Source organism: Streptopelia decaocto (genome assembly GCF_964273445.1).
Source record: "Streptopelia decaocto genome assembly, chromosome: 7".
NCBI lineage: Eukaryota > Metazoa > Chordata > Aves > Columbiformes > Columbidae > Streptopelia > Streptopelia decaocto.
In genome coordinates, this window is record NC_138661.1 from 49,102,146 (window position 1) to 49,129,353 (window position 27,208).

General features: G+C 39.9%; 1 protein-coding gene across 5 annotated transcripts in view; it reads right to left on the reverse strand.

The window, feature by feature from the left end:
• Positions 1-27,208, reverse strand: part of LRP5 (LDL receptor related protein 5) — a 173,184-nt gene that overhangs the window by 12,275 nt on the left and 133,701 nt on the right. For 2 of the 5 annotated variants that reach the window (XM_082058602.1, XM_082058600.1), the window contains exons 13-20: positions 25,516-25,718; positions 22,969-23,180; positions 21,310-21,500; positions 16,371-16,580; positions 15,516-15,641; positions 11,629-11,865; positions 5,371-5,481; positions 2,073-2,309 (exon numbers count right to left, since the gene is read on the reverse strand). In XM_082058602.1, the coding sequence (XP_081914728.1) occupies positions 2,073-2,309; positions 5,371-5,481; positions 11,629-11,865; positions 15,516-15,641; positions 16,371-16,580; positions 21,310-21,500; positions 22,969-23,180; positions 25,516-25,718 (1,527 nt within the window). Of the gene's footprint in view, positions 1-2,063; positions 2,310-4,227; positions 4,362-5,370; positions 5,482-11,628; positions 11,866-15,515; positions 15,642-16,370; positions 16,581-21,309; positions 21,501-22,968; positions 23,181-25,515; positions 25,719-27,208 lie in introns of those variants that run through there. The other 3 variants (XM_082058601.1, XM_082058599.1, XM_082058603.1) reach the window with 2 other exon arrangements.

The following is a 27,208-nucleotide window of genomic DNA, read 5'->3' on the forward strand; positions in this document are numbered from 1 at the left end:
TTTAGACAGGAACAGCTGTTCAGAGTCACTGAAGTGCAAGAAAGGCAAAACCTAAGTTGTATCTCCTTACCTTCAAAGTCATGGCTAGAACAAAACAACAATTAGCACATCTCAAAAACTTGTTTAATATTAAGCAGTGCCACATCTTTTCATTTGTCTTTATCATCTATCTGATTTTCAGCTGACATGAAAAGCAGACTCCAAGCACTCCAAATATGGATTTCTTGTATTCTGACCCTGAAGAGATGTTTTTTCTTCTCAGAGCTTTGTAGTTAAGAATTTGCTATTTCCTCTACAAAAAGTGTATTCTACATTTTTAAATAATAATTTGAGGTACATCATGGGGGCCACAACACCACCATGCAATGCTACAAGCTTGGGGAAGAGTGGCTGGAAAGCTGCCCAGTAGAAAAGGAACTGGAGGTATTGGTTAACAGCTGGCTGAACATGAGCCAGCAGTGTGCCCAGCTGGCCAAGAAAGCCAACAGCATCCTGGGTTGTATGAGAAATAGCGTGGCCAGCAAGACTAGGGAAGTAATTGTCCCCCTGTACTCAGCATTGGTGAGGCTGCACCTCAAATACTATGTTCAGTTTTGGGGCCCTCACTACAGGTAAGACATTGAGGTGCTGTAATGAGTTCAAGGAGGGGCAACAAAGCTGGTGAAGGGTCTAGAGAACACGTCTTACAAGGAGCAGTGAACGGAACTGGAGTTGTTTAGCCTGGAGAAAAGGAGGCTGAAGGAAGACCTCATTGTTCTGTACAACTACCTGAAAGAGGTTGTAGTGAGGTGGGTGTCAATTTCTTTTCCCAAGTGACAAGTTACAGGACAAGATTAAATGGCCTCAAGTTGCACCAGGGGAGGTTTAGATTGGATATTAGGAAAAAAATATTCACTGAAAGGGCTGTCAGGCATTGGAACAGGCTGGCCAGGGAAGGGGTTGAGTCACCAACCCCAGAGGTGTTTAAAAGACACATAGATGAGGTTCTTAGGAAAATGGTTTAGAGGCAGACTTGGCACTTATTAGGTTAATGTTTGGACTTGATCATATTAAAGGTCTTTTACAACCAAAATGATTCATGATTTAAGTGTTTACTTTGATGTCTATATGAGGTTTCTGGGTTCTTATCTACTGGCTGAATATCCTGAGCTTTTATGTATACTCCAAGTCCTCCTATATCAGCATCATAGCTGCATGCACTTCTCTGAATGCATGCTTTGAGTCCTTTGTGAGGTAGAGAAGCTTTGCTGTTTTACAGATGCACAACTGAGACACAGAGAGATTGACTACTTTGTCCAAAAGCAAACAGGAAAGCTATCTCAGAGGTGAGCTAAACCAAAGGGGATGTTTTCATTACGCTTCAGGGAATGAGCAGCCAGACCACAAAACTGCAGCCAGACTGCTTGTGTTCTTCTACATTTGCTGTTTTAACTTTCAGCAGGGCGGTTTATCCCCTTCTTTTTTGTATTATAGTAAACTAAGCTGCTTCACTTCTCTGCTTCTTTCCACTGTGGAATGACTTATCCACCCTGAGCAAACAGGACAAAACAGTGTGAAGACCCTGACAGACAGGACAGAAACAAAGATATCTGAGTACAAGACATGAAGAACAACTCAACAGACCTCCCACTAGAATGCTGAACGGTACATGCATTCTTAGTTTCCAATATTTCATGTGGTTCACTACTCTTCATAGTGTTTTTCAGGCCTTAGGTAAGAAGTACTATGCAAACCCCAGGCTTTATTATACACAACAGAATTAACTATTTAAACAGGATGTTTTCACTGGCAAAATACTGTAGCTTTTCTATCAAAAAAATAGATATGTATGCAGATGCAGCCTCGCATGAAAATTGCATTTGAAAATCTGGCAAGATGCCTAATGAAATGCATCTAATAGTTTTGGCATATGATTCAGATGACAGATTTATACCACAACCACTGAGCAGGTCAACAACATCTAATTTCTGTTCTTTGAAAACTCCACATCTAGCACTCTTAATAACCTGTAAAACTCCAAATACAGACAATGTAACAGTACTGATTAGATGCAAGGTCCTTACCATCCTTACCAGTAAAAGTGCCATGTTGAGAACTTCCTGGAGCAATAAAATTAAGAGGCACATGAGGGGTGCCACTGACATACTCATGTGGAAAAGGACTATTAGGCCCGGCATAGCGCTGACACACCACTCGCTGACAAACAAAGTACATTCCTCCCATGACAAAAAGTGACAGTATTATACCAATGACAGGACCAATGGCACTATTGTGTGGCTGTGCCTCATCTGAGGCTGGCTTTGTTTTTTCTGGAAAGAGAGGAGAAAAAAAAAGGAGATCATTAAACATGGGGGAATATATATGTTGCTGTCCTGGAGCTTGTGCAGGAAATCAGTCAGCTCACAGTCATTCACACAGTGTCTTTGAAAGTATCTACAAACTCAGGCATCTATAACTCCATATATTTGCATTCAATGCACCAGACTTCCTCCTCTTCCCCTCCATGTACATAAAGCAGTATTAGCACGGTACTCTCCGTTTTGCCTATCAATTAATCTTGTAACTGGATTACTTATCATCTTGATATAACAAGAGCCTAGAAAGTTTCCGTTTCTTCACCCCACAAAGTCTACAGGTTAAGGATATAGCACATTTATAAACATGAAGTCCTGAATCAGAGAGGAATCTGCCTTCTCAAAAGCCTTTTGGACTAGCAATAACATTAAAAAATTAAAATAGTTTACAACTATGAAAGCTAACATATGTACTAAGCAGTGGTTGCCTTCCTAGCTAAAATAAGTCTTAAAATAGAGTACTTCTCCTTCCTAAAATATTACTTGCTTTCTAAAAAAAACCCCTTACAAATTGCAAGGAAAACACAATCCAGAATATTTCAAATAGTTTCTACTTGTTTTTTTCTGTTTTCCCTATATAGCCCAATGTTAAATAATAAAAAGTACTGCAGTATTTGAGATGAGCATCATATCTCCCCTGATTATAGGTAACACATTCAAAATTCTTGCCAAATAAATCCAACACCTTTGTTTTTTGCATATGTGACATTCTTCAGTGAAAATGATTTTTTCCATGTGATCCACACAACATTTATTATTTTATTTTTTTACATAACCAAATATATAAAGTGAAAAAAAATAAACTTGGTAAAAGCTTATCAATTTTACAAATTTTACATGTTCCAATCAAACTACAGACCCCTTCCCCCCTTAATGAAGTTGTATGAATTGAAATGGTTCATGTAAGATTCAAGCCTTCTCTTAACAAAATTTTTCTCCAGTGGTTCTACTTTCATTCCCTTCAATAGAAGGGAATGAAAAACAACTGAAATTTGAGGAGGGAGATAAAGGAAATACAAAGATCTACCGAAGAACTCTTTAACAGCTCAGCATCAAGAATTAATTTCTGTCTTAAAGTCTTTATCTACTTTTCACACTTACTAGTGCATGATAGTTTTTATGTCAACTAAGGCCCTAACTTTGAAACAGTCAGATAAGTTCAGTTCTGACACCAGAAGAAAGCAAAGCCAAAATTAAAACATGTTCCCAGGATTTTAAAACACACAATTCTCATTTTGGTTAAACCTAGCTTCTTTTCAATACAAGATCCTTGTCTAGAAAGACGCAATCATTTTTATTCCCTGCTTGGGTTCTTTCCCTCTGTCAAGCAAGAATCCACAGAATGCTCCATTCCAGAGAGACTCCAGAAGAGACAGCCTTATGTCTACAGAGAGACATGTTTAAATCAGTTAAGACCTAATTGTAGGACTCAACTCAAAGTGCTAACAGGAAAAATCTGCACTAACTTGGTACCAAAAGAGTTTGCCAAGTGCACAAAGAATTTAAAATTAAAAAAAAAAAAAAAAAAAAAAAAAAGAAGAACTGGATTACATTATCCAGGGAATTGGGGAAACTGGGTGAGACCTGAGAATGGAAAATGTGAGAAGCCTGAGAAGCATAAAATCATATAATAGGATTGGAAGGGACCTTTAAAGGTCATCTAGTCCAACCCCCTGCAATGAGCAGTTACATCTTCAACTAGATCAGGTTGCTCAGAGGCCCGTCCAGCCTGGCCTTGAATGTTTCCAGGGATGTGGCATCTACCACCTCTCAATCTGAAATTTCCAACAGGAGAACTAAACAGTTTTTGTCACCATTCTTTTAGCCTTTTCTTCTTTTCACCACTTGGGGTCTTTTCACCACTCTTGCTCATGAAATACACTTTTCCTTGCTGTAGCCACCGTGAGAATGGAAACAAGGTTACCCTGACCAGACCTGGTGACCCCTCCTCTCATCCCAGAAGTGGTACAGTTTCTGACAACTGGTGCTTCAAAACATGGCAAGACTCTAAGATATTAAAAATGTCACAATTAGCCAAGGTCCTATAGCCAACATTATTAAGCAAAGTGCAGCATTTCTCTACACAAACCCAACACCACATATTTGTTCAGAATGACTCGCTGACAGATCAGCACATCTATTTGCTTTTGTTCAAAAATGCTATGTTCCAACTATTTTGCCAGGCCACTCATGAGCTACTAAATTCTCCCTTTATCTGCCCCATTGCCTGAAAACTTCATGTACTAGTCACCCTGATGATGCAAAAAGAGAGAAATCGCAAGCAGAGCACAACTAAGTGAACTTTACTGCCCAATTCAGACTGCAAAATAACAGAACCTGCTAGGGACTAATACAGCAATTGCCATCAGTGTGCCTGTAACTTGCATATACCTACTGCCATGAAAATTCAAAGTAACATTTTGACCAGAAAAATCAAGGTCTCTCCTTAAATTCTTTCCCTACTGACCCTTTAAGAGACCAGCTTATGGTTTCTTGTGGACATTCGCTTATTATATGCTAGTTCCTCCACATTATTATTCTCTAGCTTGACTCTGTAACTGCAGTGGATAGGGCTGCACATTTTTGAAAGCCACACCAAGCTTAGCAGCAGCTCTGCAAGCTCCAAGGTACTGAGCACAGCAGAATCAGGTCCCTTTGGGTATGGATCTGAAGGCCCATCTAAACAAGACAGTGTTGTATCTCATACAGTATTGCAGAACTAGCTTGAAGTAACACTGGTATTTCAGTTCATCTTCACTACTGCTGTTCCTGTATTATCTGGAATACTAGCATTACAGACTCACTACACTATGCTGCAAGCTCACACTTTTGGTGCACAGAACAATGGCAGAGGATGACTATATTTAGCAGACAAATACAACTATGAGAGTATTTGGCTTCCTGATTCACCGGGCTACCCTGAATAATGTAACTATGTAAACACTGGGGATCTGCATAACGATGTAGGGCGGTACACTTGAACACAGCACTTTAATTTCAAAGAAAGGCAACTCACCACACATAAGCTCATCAGAACCATCAATGCAATCTGGAAAGGAGTCACACTGTTGCTTCAGGAGGATACACTGGCCACTTGCACATCGGAATTGATTGGGTAGACAAATTGCTGTACAGAAAGAAAGAAAAGATTAAGTAGTACTTGCATGGGAGCATTTGAGTATCTTAAGAAAACCAAAAGAAGTAAGTCATGAAGAAACAGTGCATTTTGGATTATGACCAGGTAGGCACCTGAACACCTTGTTTGCTGCTGTGGGTCAAACGCAAGTCTGCATTTCTCAGATTCCTCCTTCTTCTTATACGTCATACTCAGTGGGGCTAAAATAAAATTCTGATCCCAGTTAACTCCCCATCCTTTGTCTGGGATCAAATCAGCAAGAATCTCTTAGAATAACTAACAGAGTGTAGTTGATCACCTGACATGTTAATAAAATCACAGAATCACAGAATGTTAGGGATTGGAAGGGACCTCGAAAGACCACCTAGTCCAAATCCCCCTGCTAGAGCAGGAACACCTAGATGAGGTTACACAGTAAGGCATCCAGGAGGGTTTTGAATGTCTCCAGAGGAGACTCCGCAACCTCACTGGGCAGCCCGTTCCAGTGTTCTGTTACCCTCACTGTGAAGAAGTTTCTTCTCATATTTAAGTGGAACCTCTTGTGTTCCAGTTTGAACCCATTGCCCCTTGTCCTATTATTGGTTGTCACTGAGAAGAGCCTGGCTCCATCCTCATGACACTCACCCTTTACATATTTATAAACATTAATGAGGTAATGTAGTAACTTGGTATATTATAAAACCTTACATACTCTACACTATCTTAGGTAGCCCTGTATAATATAACCTTGCAAAATAACTGCTAAATTTCTTTTCTATATTCAGACGCCTTTGTTTCAACAAAAAAGAACTGTTAATTAACTTTGGAACCTCTGTAAAGCCAAATAACACTAAATTATCAGTAAAGAGACTGTCTTACAAGGGCTATTGACCAGCAATTCTGGAAGGTTCACAGTACAGGTTATTCAATGTAAAAAGAAGAAAGGTTCTTTTCTTCTGGAGGAGAATATACACGTTCATGTTTTGGGTCACAGCACTTGTGGTGTTGTGAAGTGGACCCCCTGAACAGCCATACTTACTTTGCCCTGATCTAGTTTGCAGAGCAGTTCTTGGCTAAGAAAACTAAATTATGGAGAAAAAAACTTAGCTAAAACCTTCAAATGCATCAGGTCCTGATTTGCACTGTTATGCCCCCAGTAAGCTGGATGCAGCTCTGCAGGCTCCTACAGTGCATACAAACACATGTTGATGGAAGGCTCTAAAAACATCTAAAGCTTCCATCAGACTACTTAGGTTCTTGCACTATGAGAAGGGCCATGTTCTGTGTGCACCTTCCTATTTGCCAACAACTGCCAGCCATCTACTGGCTACCTGCTGCTCCTTTGTCTTCCATCGAGACTTCTGTCTTAATATCCTTTTCCTTCTGTTGTGGTTTAACCCGAGCTAGCAACATAACCATGATAGGGACTCACTCACTCCACCGCCTCACCCTGAATAGGGGGCAGAACTGAAAGGGAAGGGAAAAACTCATGACTGAGATAAATGCAGTTTCATAAAATAACAACATAATACTAACATACTACTCCTACTAATAATATATATAAAAGGAAAACAGAGTATGAAACAAAAGCTACTCAATGCAATTCCTCACGAACTTCATCCACACTGAACAGCCAGTCCCAGGAAGCAGCATCCTGCTCCCAAACAGCCGATGCCAGAGAGAAAAGAGAGGGAAAAAAAATGCAGAAAGGCCCAGAGGCCTCTGCAAAAGGCAAGATGGCAAAAAGCTGAACTAAAGAAAACCCCAAACAGAACTCCCCCGAACAGGGAGAAACTTGGGACAAACCAGCTCCGAAAAAGAGAACTAACTGGAAGATCCTGACTCTCCTTAAATATGAAGCATGATGCTAATGGGATGGAATATTCTTATTGATCAGTCTGGATGTCAGCCAAGGTATGTCCCATCTGTACCCCCCTTCCTAGCTGCCTCACACCTGTGGGCAGAACTCTCAGAACATCCTTGGCTCCCAGACAACTTTTACTCTGTCCTGGTGTGTTATCTTCTTGCTCTCCAACTAAATCTAAACAATGACTGTGCTAGCTACGAAAAAGAAAGGTTTCTAACTGCATGAAGAAAATTAACTTGTTTTCAGTCAAACCACCACATCTTCTCATGTGCTGCATCTTCCCTTTCTGTCTGCCTTATTGGTGTTTGCGCTGGTTTGACTGAAAATGGGCTAATTTTCTTCGTGCAGATAGAAACCTTTCTTTTTCATAGCTAGCTGGCACATTATTTGGACTTAGTTTGAGAACAAGCAGGTAACAGCCCAGCACAGACCTAATGTTTTTAATTTCTCTGGTCTGAGAGCCAAGGACACTCTGAGTGCTCTGCCCACAGGTGTGAGGCAGCGAGGAAGAGACAGGGCAGAGCTTCATTGACAACCAGATTGATAAATAAGAGTATTCCATCCCATTAGTGTCGTGCCTCATATATAAGGAGTCAGGGTGTTCCAGTTTTCTCTGCTCTTCCGCCTTCTTGCTCACTTGCTCTAAGGCACAGCCGGGGGAGTTTTTAGCCCAGCCTTTTGCCATTTTGCAGAGGCTCTGGGCTTTTCTGCCTTTTTCCTCTCTTTTCTCTCTCTGGGATCAGCTGTTCAGAGCAGGTGTGGCTTGCTGGGCCTGGCTGCTCAGTTGTGGACAGAGTTTGTGAGGAATTGCCTTGAGTATATTTTATTTCTTTTATATATATATATTTACTAGCAGTGTATTAGTATTCTATTATTAAACTGTGTTTATCTCAATCCAGCTTTCTCCCTTGCCTTTTGATTCTCTCCCCTGTTGAGGGGGGTGGGGGAGGGGGCGAGTGAGCGGCTATTGTGGTTGTATTGCTAGCTCAGGTTAAACCATGACAGTGTTGCATTAAGAAGATTAATTTAGCAGAAGTCAAGCCCCCCTGCTGGGCTGAACCCCAGAGTGATGCCCAATTACATCATATAACAAGTTGGCACTACAAGTCTGATTGTGCTCAACGTCTAGTAAGCACTTGCACAGATTCACAAATAGTATAATATATAGTATAAGTCTGAGTGCATTCAATAATGTTGAATTTGCACAATAGATTCATTAATAGTGCAGGGCAGTTGCAGTCACTGAATTTACACAGTTGTGCAGATTCACAAATAGTATAATTTATACTATAAGTCTGAGAGCATTCAATGAGAAATTCTCACTACAAATGATGAGGTCTATTAAAGCAACAGGTGCAAGTTCTTTTAGACGCCATTGATAAATACACTGTCTGCAAAACACACTTTAGTTGTAAAAACAAATGTTAGTTGCAAGAAATAAGTATTGCCACCATATATATGTAAATTCTAAGATGACCAAATAATGCTACTAATATGGTTACAAATACAAGCTTGAAGTCTAAGTGTCTCTGGGAAAACTTGGTACAACTACATGTGCAAATCTTACCCCAAAGCATCCCTTTGGGGCAAAGACAACAGATACAGCCTGTTGACTGTTCTGACAAGTCTTACTATGCTATTCCCTTGACTTCTCAGTGATGGTGTCTTCCCTCACCGCTCCTCTATTGTTAGGGTATTTTATACTATCTTCTACATTTAGGTGGAGCTTGAGTGACTCTAGTCATACATGCCTTTGTTATTGGTATAAAAAATGTTGCTTTGATTTTTAAGGTAAAAACTTCACTTTGAAATGGAGGTGTGTTTTGGTGTTATTATGAGATTATAATGAGCAAAGTTCATCCATCGGACAAATTTCTGGCTCAGTAACTAGTATTTTGGATGGAATTGAACACTTACTCTTTTTAATTGACAGCAGCTATACCTTATCTTTATAACTGGCAGCAGCTGTACCATCTGGTTCCCGTACCTGCCTTGTTATACGGGTCCTGACTGCAGTATCTTCGTATCACTCTGCTCCCCGTATCTTCTTAATTGGTACTATACTGAGTTCCCCAGGTATCATCCAAGAATGCAGGCCAGGTGCAGGGAGGAGCTGAAACCATACAGAGCTGATTTCTTCTCCACCAAGCAGCTGCCTTATATGCTGAAGATGTGGATATAGCTTTATTCTCAATAAGCATATCCTTGATAATTAGTTTCAAAGACTTGCCCCCTCAGTAATTACTCCACAGTGGAACTCCTTGTTTCTTCTTGATCCAGCAATGGACAAGTTGGAGCACTAAACTTCTGTTGTACAGGAGATTAAGTTTCTTCAGCGGCATGGTAATCCAGTTGCAGTATCAAGAGACTGTTAACCCTATGACTTTCACTTAGTATGAGAGGGCCAGCTAGCAATGCCGCACTAAATTCAAGAAGATGAAAGCCACAGTTTTGAAGATGTAGGACAAGAACCACAAACCTATCCAGAGACATTTCTTTGGCCACTTCCAGTCATAGTCTGCAAACCCTGTGCCAATGTTTCAGATTTAACCCCTCAAAAGCGTGCCTTGGGAAACCAGAGCACAAGAGAAGAAGCTTCTGATAGAATCAAGGCATTGAACTCAGACCCATGGAATGGCAGTGATTATCACTGCTCTGACCAGAAGGCAATTACTCTGATGCATGAGGTATAGTAGAAAAGTTCTGTTAAGCCCAGTTAGCCTTGCCACCTTAATAAGCCTCATCTAAAGAAGGAGAATGTACTATATGCTACCTTCCCTTCCCCAAACACAATGCATTATAGGCTGATACACACTAAGGGATGAGAAAGGCCTATTGGTTTTCTTCTTCTTAGGAACCCACTCAGGCCTTGGCCTGTAAAGATTCCTGAGGACTACAGAGGTCACGTTTGCCACATCTCTCTCAGTCTAACCCTGGACACTGAGTATGTTCATAAGCTTTCTAGGGATGTGTCAGACAGCATCCTGGACAGAAGTCTAGTCGTGGGTGGTCCAAGTGCTTGCAGAGGACTAGGCATACAACCACTGAGCATTCAACCTCTGAAGAAACATGTCTTCAACTATTCTAGACCAGATGGTAAGGCTCATCTGTGCCTGCAAAGGGGCTGTGCAGGGCAACGCAGATGCCTACAGTTCATAAGGTGCCAGAACACTGGTATTAAGTTTGCTTAGCAGGGCCTACCATTTCACAGACAGATGACCAAATGCACATTTCACTTTGACTCTGTGTGTGGGTAATGGCACTGTTACACTGCATATGGGCTCCATGGTGGACAAAGCAGACCCTCTTGATGAAGCAGTACAGGTAGTAAGTACCACCTCCCACAAGAAAGACAGGAACTCGGACATGGTTGATCCTCTTCTTATTTGCAAATAAGGTATTGATGTTCTGTTGTCCAGGTTTAGAGTTACAGAAGATATTGCAAATCCACAAAATAGTTCATTGAAATGTCCACAAAAATCTTCTCTGCTGGCCCAGTGTCAATGGTTAGCTACTGAGTGGGTAGAGACAAAGGTCTTGAGGTTTTACAGGGCAAGAGCCTCCTAGAGCCTAGAGGCTCCTGAAAATTTGTACAGCAATAAGAAGCCATGGTGCCAGCTCATAGTCAATTGTCTGTTTCAGCTATGCCTTAATACTAGACACAGAATATACAAGTTGTCCCAGCAATGAAAGGATGATCAGTTGCACCCATCCATGCTTCTCTCTTTGACCTAGATCCTATGGCTGACTGCATACAAAGCAGCTGCAGCAGTAAGAGTTCCTTGGATGTCATTCCACAGATTTCTCATAGAAAGTTACATTGAGGATTATAAGCATCAGCTTGCTATGAGTGAACTCTCAGAACATCCATTGCAGCCACAGGATTAAGTCCATCTCTTCCTCCCTGTGGCACCTTGCAGTGACCACTGTCCAAAGGTGAAGTGGACACCATGGAAACAATGCAAACCAAAATGGTAATTATGCAGGGGATTAAAAAAAAAAAAAAAAGCATGTGGTAAGTTCTGCCAGTTTCTTTTCTATTTTCATTCTGAATATGGATTAAAGATACTTTCCCCAATCTCCCTGATGTCTGTAGTTACATGGTCAGCAATTTACGGAGCTATAAAGAAGTTTAATATGAACAATGGAGTAAGGAAGAGCGAAATACAGAATCAGTGGATAGCTAAGTCAGGCTTATGGTTAAGGCTGTTTTATCCCATTTGAAACTAAAAATCATAAATATATATATATATATGTATATATAACCAAGAGTTCAGGAAAATTAATCTTACTATCACAATCTGCTTCATCAGATTTATCTTGGCAGTCAATTTCTCCATTACACCGTAAGTGTACATCGATACACTGTCCTTTCTCACACTGGTACTGAGATGCAGAGCATATGGGGCAGTTATCTTCATCACTCTGGTCATCACACTCTGGAAATCCATCACAACGCCATGCCATTGGGATACAGTCAATCTCTCCAGTTGCACAAGTAAACTGGTCAGGGGAACAAGTTGGGGGTTCTGGAAAAAGGGAAAACAAATCACATTTATATATTCAATTTTAGCCCTTTCAACAGTAAAAATTTGAGTAAAAATGTGACACACATTTTCAAGAAAAACACACTGATTCCTGGACTGACGTTCTGTGACAATATTAAGATTCCAGCATAGAGGAAAACATGATTTTGCACAGGGAATGAAATTTTGCCAACTTCATAACAGAAACTGTATGCACGCCAATTAGGGAAGCTTGCTCCAGCAGACAAGCACTGAATTAAGGAAAGGAACTACTACTTTCTACTTTTTGGAAGACACTGTCATACACATAACTTCAAATAATACTCAATTTCTGATTGCAAACAATATTCTACACAATTCTAATCCCTGCAATTATATTAGCCTGGAACAAATCTTCATTAAAAAAATCTGGCACAGGGGGCTACTTGGCAATGAATACACCTAAAACATATAACAGCTTGTCCTGGTTTTGTTAAAAACAAGACCAGTTCTCTTCCAGTGATTTTTCTTTCAGCTAAGTTCTTTTAGGTGGCTGTACTTTTCTGAGTTTTAGCCTGCATATTTTTCCTTGGATGCTGTACTTGGTGCTGATAAGAAGACCAACGGAATGCTGAAGAAGCTCATGTTTAGATTTATTACTATGGTAGCCAAGAAAGACTGATAAGTTTTTCCACGTTCCATCATGAGAGGGGTGTGTTTGAGGAGGGGTGGATGGAACGGGTGACTTAAATTGACCAGTTAAGTATTCCATCCCATAATCGTCATACCTCCTATATAAGAGGGTGATCACGAGGGTCTCCTCTCTGACTGTGGCTGGCATCTAGAGAGGACCCCGCCTGTGATCTACAGGCCTCGAGCCCTGTAATCCCTGCAACCAGTTTCCGGTTTGCTGTGAAGTCCCGCCCATGACTTCCAGGAGCCTGAGCTGCACCTGCTGGAGTGACGCCAACTCCACATGGAGCACTTACGATTGTTTTTTTCTATTTTGTATATATTCTCTATTTATTAGTAGCATTAGTAAAACTCTTTAAAACCTTCCAACTTGAAGTCTAAGTCTCCCTTCTCTTTCATCTTCCCTATCATCCTTCTGATCTAAAGGAAAAGGGGTGGCGAGAGGTAACAGGGTAACAGGGAGCATCTGCCACAGTTTATTGTCGCCTTGCCTTAAATGGTAACACATCTGCTTCTACAATATTTGTTCCTCTATTTTTGCAGTGGTTTCTCTGCAAAAAAATTTCCAATTCAGATATGAATTGAAAAATATGAATGGAGAAAAAATATCTGTAAAGGCCTGTTAAACATCAAGCTAAATCCTCTGGAAAGTTTCTGGGCTGCAGGTCAGTGGATGTTCAGACAGCAGCTCTGTAGGCCCGTCCTGATCTTATATGCTTTCACTACAGTCAGAGACAGAACACTAGACCTTCTGCACAGCCATTTTTAAGTCTGTTGGACTGAAGAAAGCTGAGACTTCCTTCAAATTTGACCCTTAATGGACCCCAAGATTCTGGCATCAATACATTCCACATCCATACTGTTACTCAAGTTGCAATCACACACTGATAGCATTAAGCAGCAGCTACAACCTCATGCAGAGATGCAACAGTTATCCTGTAATAACGCATTCATAGTTGCTTTCTTCAGAATGTCAAAAGACAAAGGCATTCCAGATCAAGAATCTATTGCAAAAAATGCCCCTAATTCTTACATAAAGCAAATTAGCACACACCTTTTTCACCATTAGTATCAGTGAAAGAAACAGTCAACATATTATATAAGTCCCTTCAATTGTTACCAGCACCAGTTAGCTATGTTCAAAATGAGGGGACCATCTCAAAGCGCTACTGCAGTGAACAGATACATTTCCACTAATTTCAAAAGTTGTGTGAAATCCCTGTGACCTAATTAAACCAGTTAACAGAGGCAGTCATTAGTCCCCGGATTTGCTGTTGCCAGCTAATACTCTAAGTAGATGCTTTACTACTACGATTAAGAGAGTACCACCCTGTCTAAGACAACAATATTGAGCAAGCTGGAGGTGTGCTCTGACACTGGATGGTAACACCCCTCTGGAAAACTGATGAGGTTTTAACATTCAGGCTCAGGAATGGACTTCACAAAGAACCCGGCAAAAGGAAAGCTTCCCAGTTGTAACTAATGACAACACTTTTGTAAGAGTATTTTTCTCCTGAGAGTGATGTTACTGATCCTAGAGCTATGCAAATACATGCAAACCATTTTCAAAGTGCTTCACTAGGGAGAAATGTTCAAGAACAAGACGCAGGTATAATCAAGAGCTTGAAAAACAACATACAAATGAAAATCCAAATGCATTTGATTTTTGAAAATGTTATGATATTTAAGTTTCTGACTTATGATTATTTGGTGTAGCAATATGAGAATTACAAATCCAACCAGTGACATGACAGCTGTAGGTAGGATAAAGACACCAGATACAGACATCAAGACAATTTTTGAATTAGATTTTGATATGAGTGTGCTGTTTAGATAATTCAACAGACAGATTACTACTTCTGCATTTAGAGCCACATTTAATGTTGCATTATGGTTGCACTTCACAGGCATAAGCTTATCTTGTCAAGAGCATTCATAAGGTTACATGGATAAATGTTCTCCAGCTAAAATAGCTATTAATTTATTTTGAAATAGTGGCTATTGGCTGCTACTATGGCAGACAAGATATGTTAAAAAGTTGTTGCAGGCTTAGTGGAGGATTAGAATAAAAAAACCTGATATGGCCACTGATATGGAGGCCCCTTAATTTTAAGATTTATAGTTAAAGATAACAAAAGAGGAGGTACGAATCTCTTATGGTCATGTTGTGCAACAACAGTACAAGAAATATAAACAGATTGATTTCCTATGTTCCTGCAGATGTAACCACCACTACTCTAAAAACACATAGCCTGCTGTGGTCATGAGAAAGAAAAAGTCTATAATGGACATGACTGTCCCATGGGAGGTCAGAGTTCAGCCAGAAAATTATATCCATAGAAAATGAATACATAAAAATAAGTCAAGTGGACCAAGAGAACCAAACAATTTAAGATATGATGCTTTCCAGAAAGAAACAATGTTTTGTTTTGTTTTTAATCCCCTCCGCAAGTATAACATAACAATGTTCAGAAATCCTGGGACTGTGAAAGTGAAGTCTAAAGAAAAAGTCTACCATGTGGAAAGAGGATTGCAATAGAGCTTTTGGCCTACATTTCATAATTAGACAGTACAATGTTTCATGTCATGAGGCCCAATTAATTTAAAAGACTGGAGTATGACACTGTGGGAATCATATGCACAATTTCTGCTGCTAGGTCATCAAAGGTTGATGCGACATCATCTCACAAGCATTTGTTTGAAGCACCAACCTGTCACATCATACAATTATAAAAATGACTGTAGAATATGCAAATATTTTAAGGTCAAACAAGGATATTCTGCTTACAATGAAAAGTCACCTATGTCCAAAAACTGAAGCAAAAAACAGCTGGTAGAAGAATCAAAGGTCAATTTAACACGATGCAACACATCATGTGTAACAAAACTGTGTGTAAATCCACATTTTGGATTGGAATGCAACCTCAACCCCCATATCTTCTGATGCAAACTGCTTAGCAGTACTGTTAAACAAAGCTCACCTCCACATGTTAAGAGATTCTGTAGAAGCACGAGGTGCTCAGGACATGAACACCTTGGAGTCCCATCCCCTTTGGCAATGCAGATATGCGAACACCCACCATTGTCATGGGAACATGGATGGACAGCTGGAGGAACACACAGAAAAGTATATTAAAGAGCAAAAAAGAAATCATAACCAGTCACAGCTAGGGCAAACTCACAAAACCACTTGTGGACCACTTCTGTTTGAGTAACCAAAATTGCACTACAAATTAAGAGGAAGATAAATGCAGGATTTTTCAGTTCAGTGCTCAGAAGTTGATTTACTACATCAGGACTACATTTCTCCCAGTCTCAGGTGAAGAGGAATGAGAAGGCAGATTTGAGAAGGTTGCATTTACAGTGCACCTAGACCTAGGACAGCTCACTGTAGGAGCTTCCTCCCTCACTAGAGTGTTTTAAATCATCGACTGTGCTAAGTCAAACCAGTCGTGCTTTACAGAGGGGTCTAAAACCTCCAGAGAAAAGGCAAGTACAATTATTTTATTTTTATTTTTATTTTTAAAGGTTTTCCAAATCTTACCATTTGATTGTACTTAAAAAATAACAACCATAATTATAAGTAGCCTTTAGAGTGAATTCCATATCATGTGAGCTTGTACAAAGCAGGTAACTAAGTGCCATAAAATCACATATTCTAGCTGTGCAGAAATACTCCTCTGGACAAGAAAGAAGAATTTGTTTCTCCTTCTCTTCTAGGATCCTGACTAGCTAAGTTGAAAGCAGTCCATGGCTTACAATATTCAGCTGGATGAGGATTTCTGAGGGAGAGTGACCAAGGCTGAGAGACATTAAAGGTATTGAAATAAACTCACAGAATTCCTCCATATCAAGCTCTTCCACAGCATGAATGCCTGTTAGGTGAGCAATTCGGCCTTGAATTCTAGTCCTTTTGTACCCATTTATTTTCTCCACTCTCTCAATCATCTGCTGCTGACGATCAATCCAATACAAGTGATTCCCCAGCACAGTGAGTCCCATTGGCTGAAGGATGTTGGAGTCCTCCAGGGTCACGCGGTTAGCACCTGAGTTAAACAAAAAAAAGATTAGTTTTACACTAGTCGACTTTTAACTAATTTCTTTAAAAGACCCCCAACCAAACCCAACATTGAAAACAGTTAGCTGTAAAGTCACTGGCTTCCTTTGCCTACACAGATGAAGGCTGTGCTTGTTCAGCCTTATCTCAGCTGAATGTGACCAGTTGCCATGTCATGAGGGCAAGTAGATACAATGTGAAACACAGTTCATCCTTGCATACACTGGCTGGTCAGCCAGCCATGATCAGCCTCATGTTAACACGCTCTGTTACGCGTAACTGTGTGCAATCCCTAAAAGCCTCTGTCGCCAATAAAGACTCAACTCTTGGGCCAAAATTTTTACAACACATTCACACACTGAGCAGTACACTTTGTTGGAATCTACAAGCAAGCATGAAATACTACCAATTAGCTTCACTGCCATTATGCAGATAAAAAACAGTAATCGTGCAAAGCAACAGGGAAATAAACCCTGTCACATGCTGTATCACAACCACAGAGATATGATCACAAAAGAAAAGCTCACATTCTAACAGCCACACTTCTTTCTTCACTTTCTCTTTTTTCTTCAGTCACCAACCAGAAAACCAAAACTCCAAGTAACTCAGTATGCCCTTAAACAGAACAGTATCAAATGCTCAGATGTTCTGCTCCACAGAAATATGCAAAAATCTGCTCTCAGCCACTGTGTAAAAATCAGGATAAATAAAAATGCATTTATAACTGCTTTTAGCTTTAATTGCTTGCAGTCTTCTACTGCGTACTGTCCTACACTTAGTGGCCTTTAATTGTTGCTTTTGTTATGCTTGTCTAAAGTGAAAAAAAGATTCCAAATTATTCTGTTAATTCACAGAAACCATTTTGAGGCTGTGTATACCTATGTATACTGGATATATTTGTTATTAAAAATGAATCAAAACAAAAGCTGCTTCTGCTCTCGTATTTCATTTTGGAATAAAGACCTCATGTCTGCTTGCATTTAAAAAATAAAAGTTTTGAATATCTACACAAAATAAGATTACAGAATCTGGATATAGAATAAAATGCTATGAGCACAGGATTCCACTATTTTGTGGCAGAAATCATATAGAGCTCAGCCAAGCGTAAGAATGTAACATTTATTTCAATTACAGATTCTGGTAGTTTGGCACATAAAATTACTGCCTGCAATGACTCTTGCTTGACTGCCATGACAAACAGCATGCATACAAATATAATTTAGTTGTAGAGAGATCAGAAATTCTTGGACTTTGAGTTTTAGTTCTTTAGTTCTGAATTTCTTTTGTTTCCAAACCAATGAGGAAGACATCTTTGTTTCATTCCATTTTCTGAAGAAACATGTATGAACTGTATGTGACAGCAGAGTCCTGTAATCTGATATATCCATTATTGTATGCACTTTCCAAGTATCATGGAATTTTACTCTTAGGCAGAGTAAAAGAACAGAATGGATGCACCTGCACTATTTCTACTACATGGGCACTAAACCTGACCCTTAGTACTACTCTCTAGCAGTGCGGTTCCTGAGATGTTCTTTGTCTTCTCAAAAAAAGGTCTTAAAATTTAGAAATACTAGGAAACATTTTGACAGAAGAATGTTCTCAATTATCAAGGCATGGGGCTCTTTGTTCATTTGCCCTGCAATCTGCTGAGCACCCTTGGCTCCTATGAACTTCAGTGTCATTGGATTTTCAAAGATAAGTCCTTTTGTCAGAGTAAGTCTTGCATTTTGATGCAAAGGCACAATTTTCAGCTGCATTCAAGATACCACAAGAATAGGAAAGCCACATTTCAACCTGATATGAAGAAAACAACTTCTGCCTTCGTGACTTTTTAAGTGCTAAATTGCTCATCCCTTTAGAAATAAAAGGCAAGCTGGTCTCCTGAAGGATATCCTAAAATCATGAATACATGAGGTGTTAGGTGACATTTGCAAGCTAGCATTCCTGTTGCAATCCTAGCCTGTTTGGACAGCCTACCAATCCAGTTCTAAAACACATTACATTTAATGGTTTATAGGGGTGTACATCAAGCATCATAGTTTTTCTTCCTCATATGCAAAAAACTGAACACTGGTGATTTGGGAAGCTGCTGGAGATAGCAGTAGATAAGGTGATTAATCAATGCTATAATTACATTGGATTTGATCTTGAGTAAATGACAGTTCAAATTATTAATTAATAATTTTAAAAGGAGAAGGGCACCTATAGCACTGGATGACATCATTAAATTGTTGTTTAGAAGAATGATCAACATTAAAAACTTGATCTGAATAAATAAAATGATATTTCCAACATATATGGTTAGAATAAAGAAGACAAAACATGTTGCAAATAAAGAAGTGTCAGATTTCCACAGTAATCAGTTTGATTCCCAGAATGAAACAGATGTGTAGTCTTCAAGATGGAAATCAATAATCAAATGTAAAAAACATGAAGCAGGAAATACACATAACTCCTCTATTTAAAGTCCAATTGAAAACAAAGCAAGTCAAATTTATTCAGCAGCCTCAGTTTATACTAAAATCCTTTTGCTAATATATACCCATTTCAAAGTGTTTTGCTCAGAAAATAGGTTTCAGAGGAACTAATTCAAGCCAACATAACTTTGGCCATCAATTTTTTTCTGATGCAAGACTGCAAAATATTTTAAAATAAAAATATGCTGTTAACTCATTTAAAAAATCAGTAGCTCACTGAATCAAATTACACTGATCTCAGCTGCAACAAATACAACCATCGTTTTCAGGCTATATTATACATATCTTCTAGTTAATAAAAGTTGTTTTCTTTTAATCCTGTAGCTTTCCCCTGATTTTATCTTACCCAGAGGGTTTGACTCTTTAGCTGTGGCCCATCAAATATATGTGCACTAAAAGCTCTGGTTCAATATTAACTACAGAAAGTTTAGTTTTCCCTGTAAAAAGATCCAAAGAATTGGATTAAAATACATATCCAGTATGAAAAAGTAAGCTGACAGGGATCTTTAATGGCATGAAAATGAAGACTGTGTACAAAGGAAGTTGCAATCACAGGATACAACTACCAGCGTGTGATGGTCTAGTTGCTGATTTATTCATGTATCAGTTTACCTAAGTCCTATTGTCAGGTCTTATTCATTCAAGACTTAGATCTAAAACAATAATAAACAGACTTCTCTGCATTTCATGCTGTACTGTGCAAGGTCACAGTCTACATCTTCCAATCTCTAGCAAGAAAAACTTGCCCCCTGCCCAGCCCCATCTGCTAGCTGTGACTCAACCTTGCATGTGTGCTAAATCAAAGGGGAAAAAAGAAAGTTTATGTACACACAAACAGAAGATCTACACATAGCTAGGTTTGCTAGCTACAGTTTCATTAAGTAATATGGCTTCCTCTTACATGGGGGGCCACCTTTTTATCAGTACCAGCACTAGGTATTGATCCTGTCTTCCCTTCTCAATCCATCAACTTCTCCCTGGTACATTCCCGCTCTCCCAAACCATGTGATTTCCACATAATCCTCTTTGGTGCATCTTCTCTCTAGCTCTTGCATTTGTGGATACCACTTTAGCCACAATATCTGCATGATATGCTGCTTTTCCATCTTGTCCTTTTACTTTTATATTTCCTCCTACAGAACTTATCCTTTAATCACTAGAGAAAACCCTCTTAGTATCTCTGATGCATTTTGTGTTACATGTCCCAGTCTGTCAACCTTTATTTCTCAAACATGGGGTTTTGCACAAGCCAAGCCCTCTGACACCTATCCTGGATTGGACATTTTGTGGCTACACAGGCAGTTTGACAATACGTCCCCATCCAGCTTCATAACTGATGAAAGACATGGGCTGCTTTACCTTCACAGCTCCAGATTCATATTTTTGTACCTTCTCTGGCAAACCCGAGTCCAACTGTGACTCAGGTGCTCGAAAGTGAACTGTCCTTGTAAAAAAGTGAACAATTTTCTCCTGTTCCAGTTCGTTGCCCCACTACAACACAAGGGAAGGATGTGACTACATGGCAAAAAGAGAAGAGCTGCCAAAAAACAGAGAATCAGCCTGTTAGGGCAGTTGCCAATCACTACAACAGCCCAGCTTTTACTCCCTCACACTAGTTCACTTTTCTCTGTGCTTCCTTTGGGATTTCATTTCTTGAGAGACTGAATCATGAGTCAGAAAATCCATGTGGTGCTATTGCTATGAATGTGGACTAATGTTTTATTTTACTGATGTGGGAAAACTGCAATTAATTGACATCTCTCCACTGTTTTGCAACACTGGTATTCCAGATGAGCTGCCTTACCATCCACCGTAGAAAAAAGCCATTCCCCTTCCTTCTGTTTTTTCAGGCTACCTTGATTTACTAAGATATAAACTCCAGAGAAGGAAAAATTGAAGAGTTATGCAAACTTTTCAAACCATAACCAAAAAAAAAGGGCACAGGGGAGGTGATTTAGACATTCCATGACTGGCAACACCTATTTAAATCTGATCTTGCAAAAGTTGCTTTCAGAATATACCAAAAGTCAAATGGGTCTCTTGGAGGGTGGCAATCATTACAGACATGTTTAACACAATCAGATCAAAGATGGGAGCCCACAAGCAATAGTTCCCTGTGACTGCTTACACAGAACTGGAAACAGCAGAGAGAAAATTTACTGGGGTCAGCATCAAAGAGGGAATAATGTCTTATACATATACACACTCTGCTCCAAACATTTAACTTCTACCACATACCTGACAAGTCACAGCTTTCGATGCGCTTCAGATCTGCATCCACCCAGAAAAGCTTTCCAAGTTTGTTGTCAATCACCAGTGCTACTGGTCGGATCAACCCGGTTGTAAAAAGCACTTCTCTCTCTGTGCCATCAAGGGCTGCACGCTCAATCTTGGGAGCTCGATCTTGCATGTTGGTGAAGTACATGTACCTGAGAACAAAGAAACCAGGTGCTTAACTGAGAGCTTCAGAAGGGAGGCAACTCACCTTTGCACACAGGTTCTATGTTGTAAGTGGGAATGGTTTACTCAGGGATGATGACTGCAGTGACTGTTGCTCCCAGCTGCAAAGCCCCAGATCTGTCAGCTGCAGAACCCCAAACATTTGTTAACTGGCATATTGAGATAGCCTGAAATTGAAAGCATTTTTCCTTAATACAGCAAGCCACAAAATGCTTCAGGACTCAGCACTACTGCACTGTTCCTGCAGAGGAGGTGGGGCTTGTAGGAGACTAGCACAGACTTTCTGCAACCACCCTTGGGTAAAGTCGTCCCCATCTGTGAATCAAAGCCCAGCACCTCTTTCTGACAAAAAGCATTAACTGTCACCTCCTCTCCTTCTGGGCTGCCTTCCTTCTCAGCAAGCAGAATGTGAGAGAAGCAAATACCAGAAGGAAGAGGAACTGAGGATGGCACGTTCCTGGTATCTTAGTTCCATGAATTCTTTATATCTGCCTAAGCCAGTTCAGATGCAAACAGAAGTCTCTGTCCTCCCCCTGCATAGGGAAGTTCAGAGTTTTAGAGATAACAAACCTAAACACCCATTTGAATGGAGAAAACAGATAAGCTTTTATAGATACAAACTATGTCCAAGTGACTTAGCCCCAATAAAATTAACATCTTTCCTCTAATCCCCTGCTCCCCCCACCAGCTTTTGAACTGTGCAGAGTACACTGAGTATTGTGTAAAATACCAATCCTATAAATGCTCAAGACAGACTCTCTGGGTACTACTGTATCCACACAGTTATGAAATATTGTCATTCAAAATCTGTCAAGCATATGCTAGTAAATTGCAATTTAAGCATCTAGCTTATTAAAGAGAACAGTAAAGGACCATCTTTGACTCCTAAGAATTAAGGTACTAACCACCTGAGGTGGAGATGAGGTCTGCTGGATCTAACCAAAATTGCTTTGCAGCAAAACAACGAATTTTCTTCCTGTGGGAAATCACTCCAGTGCACGCTACCTGGTTCAATTAATTTCAGAAGTTCTTTGAGATACGCATCAAGGCAGAACTTAAAAAAGTACAGAACATTCGGGTTTTGTTTGTTTGTTTAACTTGCTGCTATTACATAAGCAGGAATAGTTGTATCAATGAGAGATCCCGCTTTTTTTCTGGAAGCATTTGTTTTATGATGACCAAAACTCTCCTGTATTTCCCATTAGGGCTGTGCACTCACGCAGCAAACAGGATAAGATTGTTTTTCTTTGCTGTTCCCACCTGGGTTAGTTCCTCATTATAAACAACTGCAAGTCTGTGTGAACATCTAAGTCAGTACACCAGAAGAGGCAGCAAAGGAAAGAACAGTAAGAGAAAGCTGGATACCTTTAAAAGCCACACATGCAGCTGACATACATTCCAAGAGTGCTCTGTCCAAGGTACACAAAAGAATCTCACCCTCGCTCTGCATTCACTACAATGGCTCTGGGCTTGTCATGATCCCCTCTCAGCACCATCCCAATTGACTCGCCATTCAGCCTGTGGACATTGACTGAGTTTGTGGCCTCACAGGTCCAGTACAAGGTATGGCTGTATATATCGATGCTAAGGTCATGTGGCTGCTTCTCTGGGTTCTGACTTTGGTTTGGAGTACTCATGACCGTGAAAGGCTGCAAGACAACATATGGGGAACAATTTCCAGTAATTATTCTGATTACTGACTGAAGAACACTGATTGCACAGAAACATCGTTTACCTACCTGATGGTCCAGAAACACCTAAAACCACCCACAAGGAAATAACAGATACAAGAAATGTGATAAAGCTTAACAAAAAAAGATTTGATTCAAATTTTGGATTAGAGGAATAACATCTGTACAAAATTTGCTATAAAATTATGTAAAGCTCCCCAGAAAGCAGTTGTGGGGCCTCCTATAGTAGAATTAATTAGCAGGAGATGGAAGAAAACAATATTGAATGTTTATGCATGGAAAAATCTTGAATGAAACAATGCAAGAAACATGGCAGCCTTCTGGCCAGACCTGCACTGTTATACAATTAAGTGAACAAATCTCTACCTATTTCCAAAATCTCCTTACTTTATTTTTTGTAGTGTAGTAGATATTTATTTTAAGTCCTGGCTTATCCTAAAAGCTAAAATATTTTAATGAAACTGGGTTCTGTCTGCTTACATGTGAAGTGGCTACACCTCTGTCTCACACCCATACTAACAACATTCTTGCTTTCACCCTCATGTCTTTATGATGAACCTTATTGCCATTATTGCCAAATTCCTGGAATCATTACCCTAGACCCCTCCCAATCCAACTAACATATTATTTACTATGTTTTTTAACTGTATGTTGAATACTAACAGAGACTTCAATACTTTATTACTGTGGAGAGCACTAGAACATATAAAAAATCCCTAAAGAAAAATAATCTTTCTGTTGTTTAACATTACACAGGCTTCACTAGTGTACAGCCAATCCCAGTGCCATTGGGATAGTAATACTGCTGGCAGGACTCCCAACATCAAAATAGCTTTCAAAGGTGACTGCTTCTTGTGACATGATAATGGTAAAGGTAAAGCAGTGGCTTCCTTCCTTAAGTGTCCTACTGTGGTGCTTTCAATCCGTACATAAAAAAGTTCATATAGGTCAAGAAAGCTGAAGATAACATTCTGTGTTCAACTTAAGTCAAATGAATTACCCAACACAGAATTTCTTGTGAAAGTTATATTTCCACAATTTGGTTTTAGTCCTCCAAGCTCTGCAATAGTGATATACAGGCTTTTTTATTTTTATATAAAGCTTTATCCCTATTTTGTCTTGAGAGTGTGCCTAGAAATCATTCTTTCCTGAAATCAAAGGTAATATTACCCAGGTATGACACTCATATTCATCATCTGCAAACGGCACAAGTTGGCAAAACTACGTAAATATAGTTAGTGAAATAGAAAGTCAAAATCTGCAAGGGACCTGCATCTTCAAAAGCTGTGTGACCAAGGTAGAAGAAAACACAGCAAACAAATCTCCATTGCAATTTACATTTAGCAAGTACCAAAGAAAAGCTAGACTACAACAGTTAGCACCTAGCATAATCGCAAAAAGCAAGAGCAAAACTTCTTCAAAATGCATCCACAACCCCATTGGCTGCTCATCTCAACATACCTTCTCCCAATCTTAAAAGAAATGGTTAAAAAAATGTCACCTCTTCCTTTAAAGGAAACTGTAAAACCTCTAAAACTCTAGATGCATGAAGAGACCAGTCCATTTCCACTAAATACCATGTCACATTGTTTAGACGGGACTGCTCAAGAACTAGGAAAATATAACTTACCCATTCTCTATTTAATTTTATATTTTTATTCAAACCATAGTTCTTAAAGAACCTGTTATCTTGACCTGCAAGTTAAGCTATATTAACACATACCACTGCCTCGAAGTACAGTACACTTCTTTCCACTGTTGTGTTAGTAACTAGCGCAAAAGAATAATGTTCCCAACACAGCAAAACAATTAAGCATATGGAGAAGCCTATCCCTATCTGGCACAGCAGTCAACTCTACATTCACTCAGGGTTTAATTATAGCCTGGATAGCTGAGAGTTTTCATTTTGAGAGAGATTTACAATTATGACAATATTATCACACAATTAGCATACACAATATTGATTTCAGAATACAATTTATCTGTCCTGAGTATAAATAGTGAGTCTGCCTTACTTCAGTGCCCATTCTTAGCTTAATATTGCGATTCAAGGCTTATAGTTTCAGATACATATGATGTGCTATATTCTATTGCACTTCTTTGAGTATAAATTAAAATAATTATCCTAAAAGTCTTCAGTAATTTTCACATATCAATATAATATTTATGAATAAGTGCTGGCAAGAGTAAAGTTGAAACCAACGATCCCTTGGTGCAGGGGATGGAACGGGAAAGTCAAGTACAAAGCACAAAAACACACCAACACAAAACTATATACACCAGGTAAACTTGCCTGGGTGCCATCATCTTTGGCTCTTTTTATAATATTCTGACGTCCATCTACCCAATAGATCAATTTATCTAAGGGATCATAATCAATAGCCTTGACATTCCTTAGACCATGCATAGGCAGGATGATATCTGGACTTCGCTGATCATCTGGTATCATCCGGCTGATTGCAGATTTCTGGCTAAACAACAAGAAGCTGGCAGGGGCTGAAACAAACCAAAACAGAATGCGTAAGAAAATGCAACTCACATGGTCAAAAATACAACCACATAGAGACAAAGAATATTTAGGACAAAATCCCAGAGAGACAATTATATTCACAAAGAAAACGAAGGTAATTCATAATTAGAGATTTTTGCTATTAAGCTGAAAATGTTTCTTTATGTAGTTCTGGAGGGTAAATGTGCACAATCTCTCCTAGAAAGTATTTCCTTTTCATATTCTAAAATAACTATGTTCCCCATGTGGAGTTTAAGCAACACCATTGACAGTGGGCAATACACAGTCACAGGTTTCCTATATTAGTATAGAATAATTTTGGTTGTAAAAGACCTTTAATATCATTGAGTCCAACTGTTAACCTAGCCCTGTCAAGTCCACCTCTAAAGCATGTCTCTAAGTGTCATGTCTATATGTCTTTTACATCCCTCCAGGCATAGTGACTCAACCACTTCCCTGGGCAGCCTGTTCCAAAGCTTCACAACTGCTTTGGTGAAGAAATTTTTCCTAATATCCAGTTTAAACCTCTCCTGGTACAACTTGAGGCCATTTCCTCTTGCTGCTTGGAGGAGGTGACCAACACTCACCTTGCTACAACCTCCCTTCAGATAGCTGTAAAGAGCAATAAGGTCTCCTGCCCTCAGCCTCATTTTCTCCAGACTAAAACCCAGTTCCCTCAGCTGTTCCTCATCAGACTTGTTCTCTAGACCCTTCACCAGCTTTACTGCCCTTCTTTGGACATGCTCCAGCACCTCATTGTCTTTCTTGTAGTGAGGCACCCAAAACTGAACACAGTATTCGAGGTGCAGCCTAACCAGTGCCACAAACAGGGGGGACAATCTCTTCCCTAGTCCTGCTGGCTGCACTATTCGTGATAAGAGCCAGGATGCTGTCAGCTTTCTTGGCCACCTGGGAACACTGTTGGCTCATATTCAGCCATCTGTCAACCAACATCCCTAGGTCCTTTTCCACTGGGCAGCTTTCCAGCCACTCTTCCCCAAGCCTGTAGCATTGCATGGGGTTGTTGTGATTCAAGTACAGGACCCGGCACCTAGCTATTTTGAATCTCACACAATTTGCTTCAGTCCATCGATCCAACCTGTCCAGACCCCTCTGTAGAGCCTTCCTACCCTCAAGGAGATCAACACTCCCACCCAACTTGATGTCGTCTGCAAACTTACTAAGGGTGCACTCAATCCCCTCATCCAGATAACTGACAAAGGTATTAAACAGAACTGGCCCCAATACTGAACCCTGGGGCACACCGCTTGTGACTGGCTGCCAACTGGATTTGACTCCATTCACTCTTTGGGCCTGGCCATCCAGCCAGTTCCTTACGCTGTGAAGAGTACCCCTATCCAAGTCATGAGCAGCCAGTTTCTCCACGAGAATGCTGTGGGAAACAGTGTCAAAGGCTTTACTAAAATCCAGGTAAACAACATCAATAGCCTTTCCCTCATCCACTGAGTGGGTCACT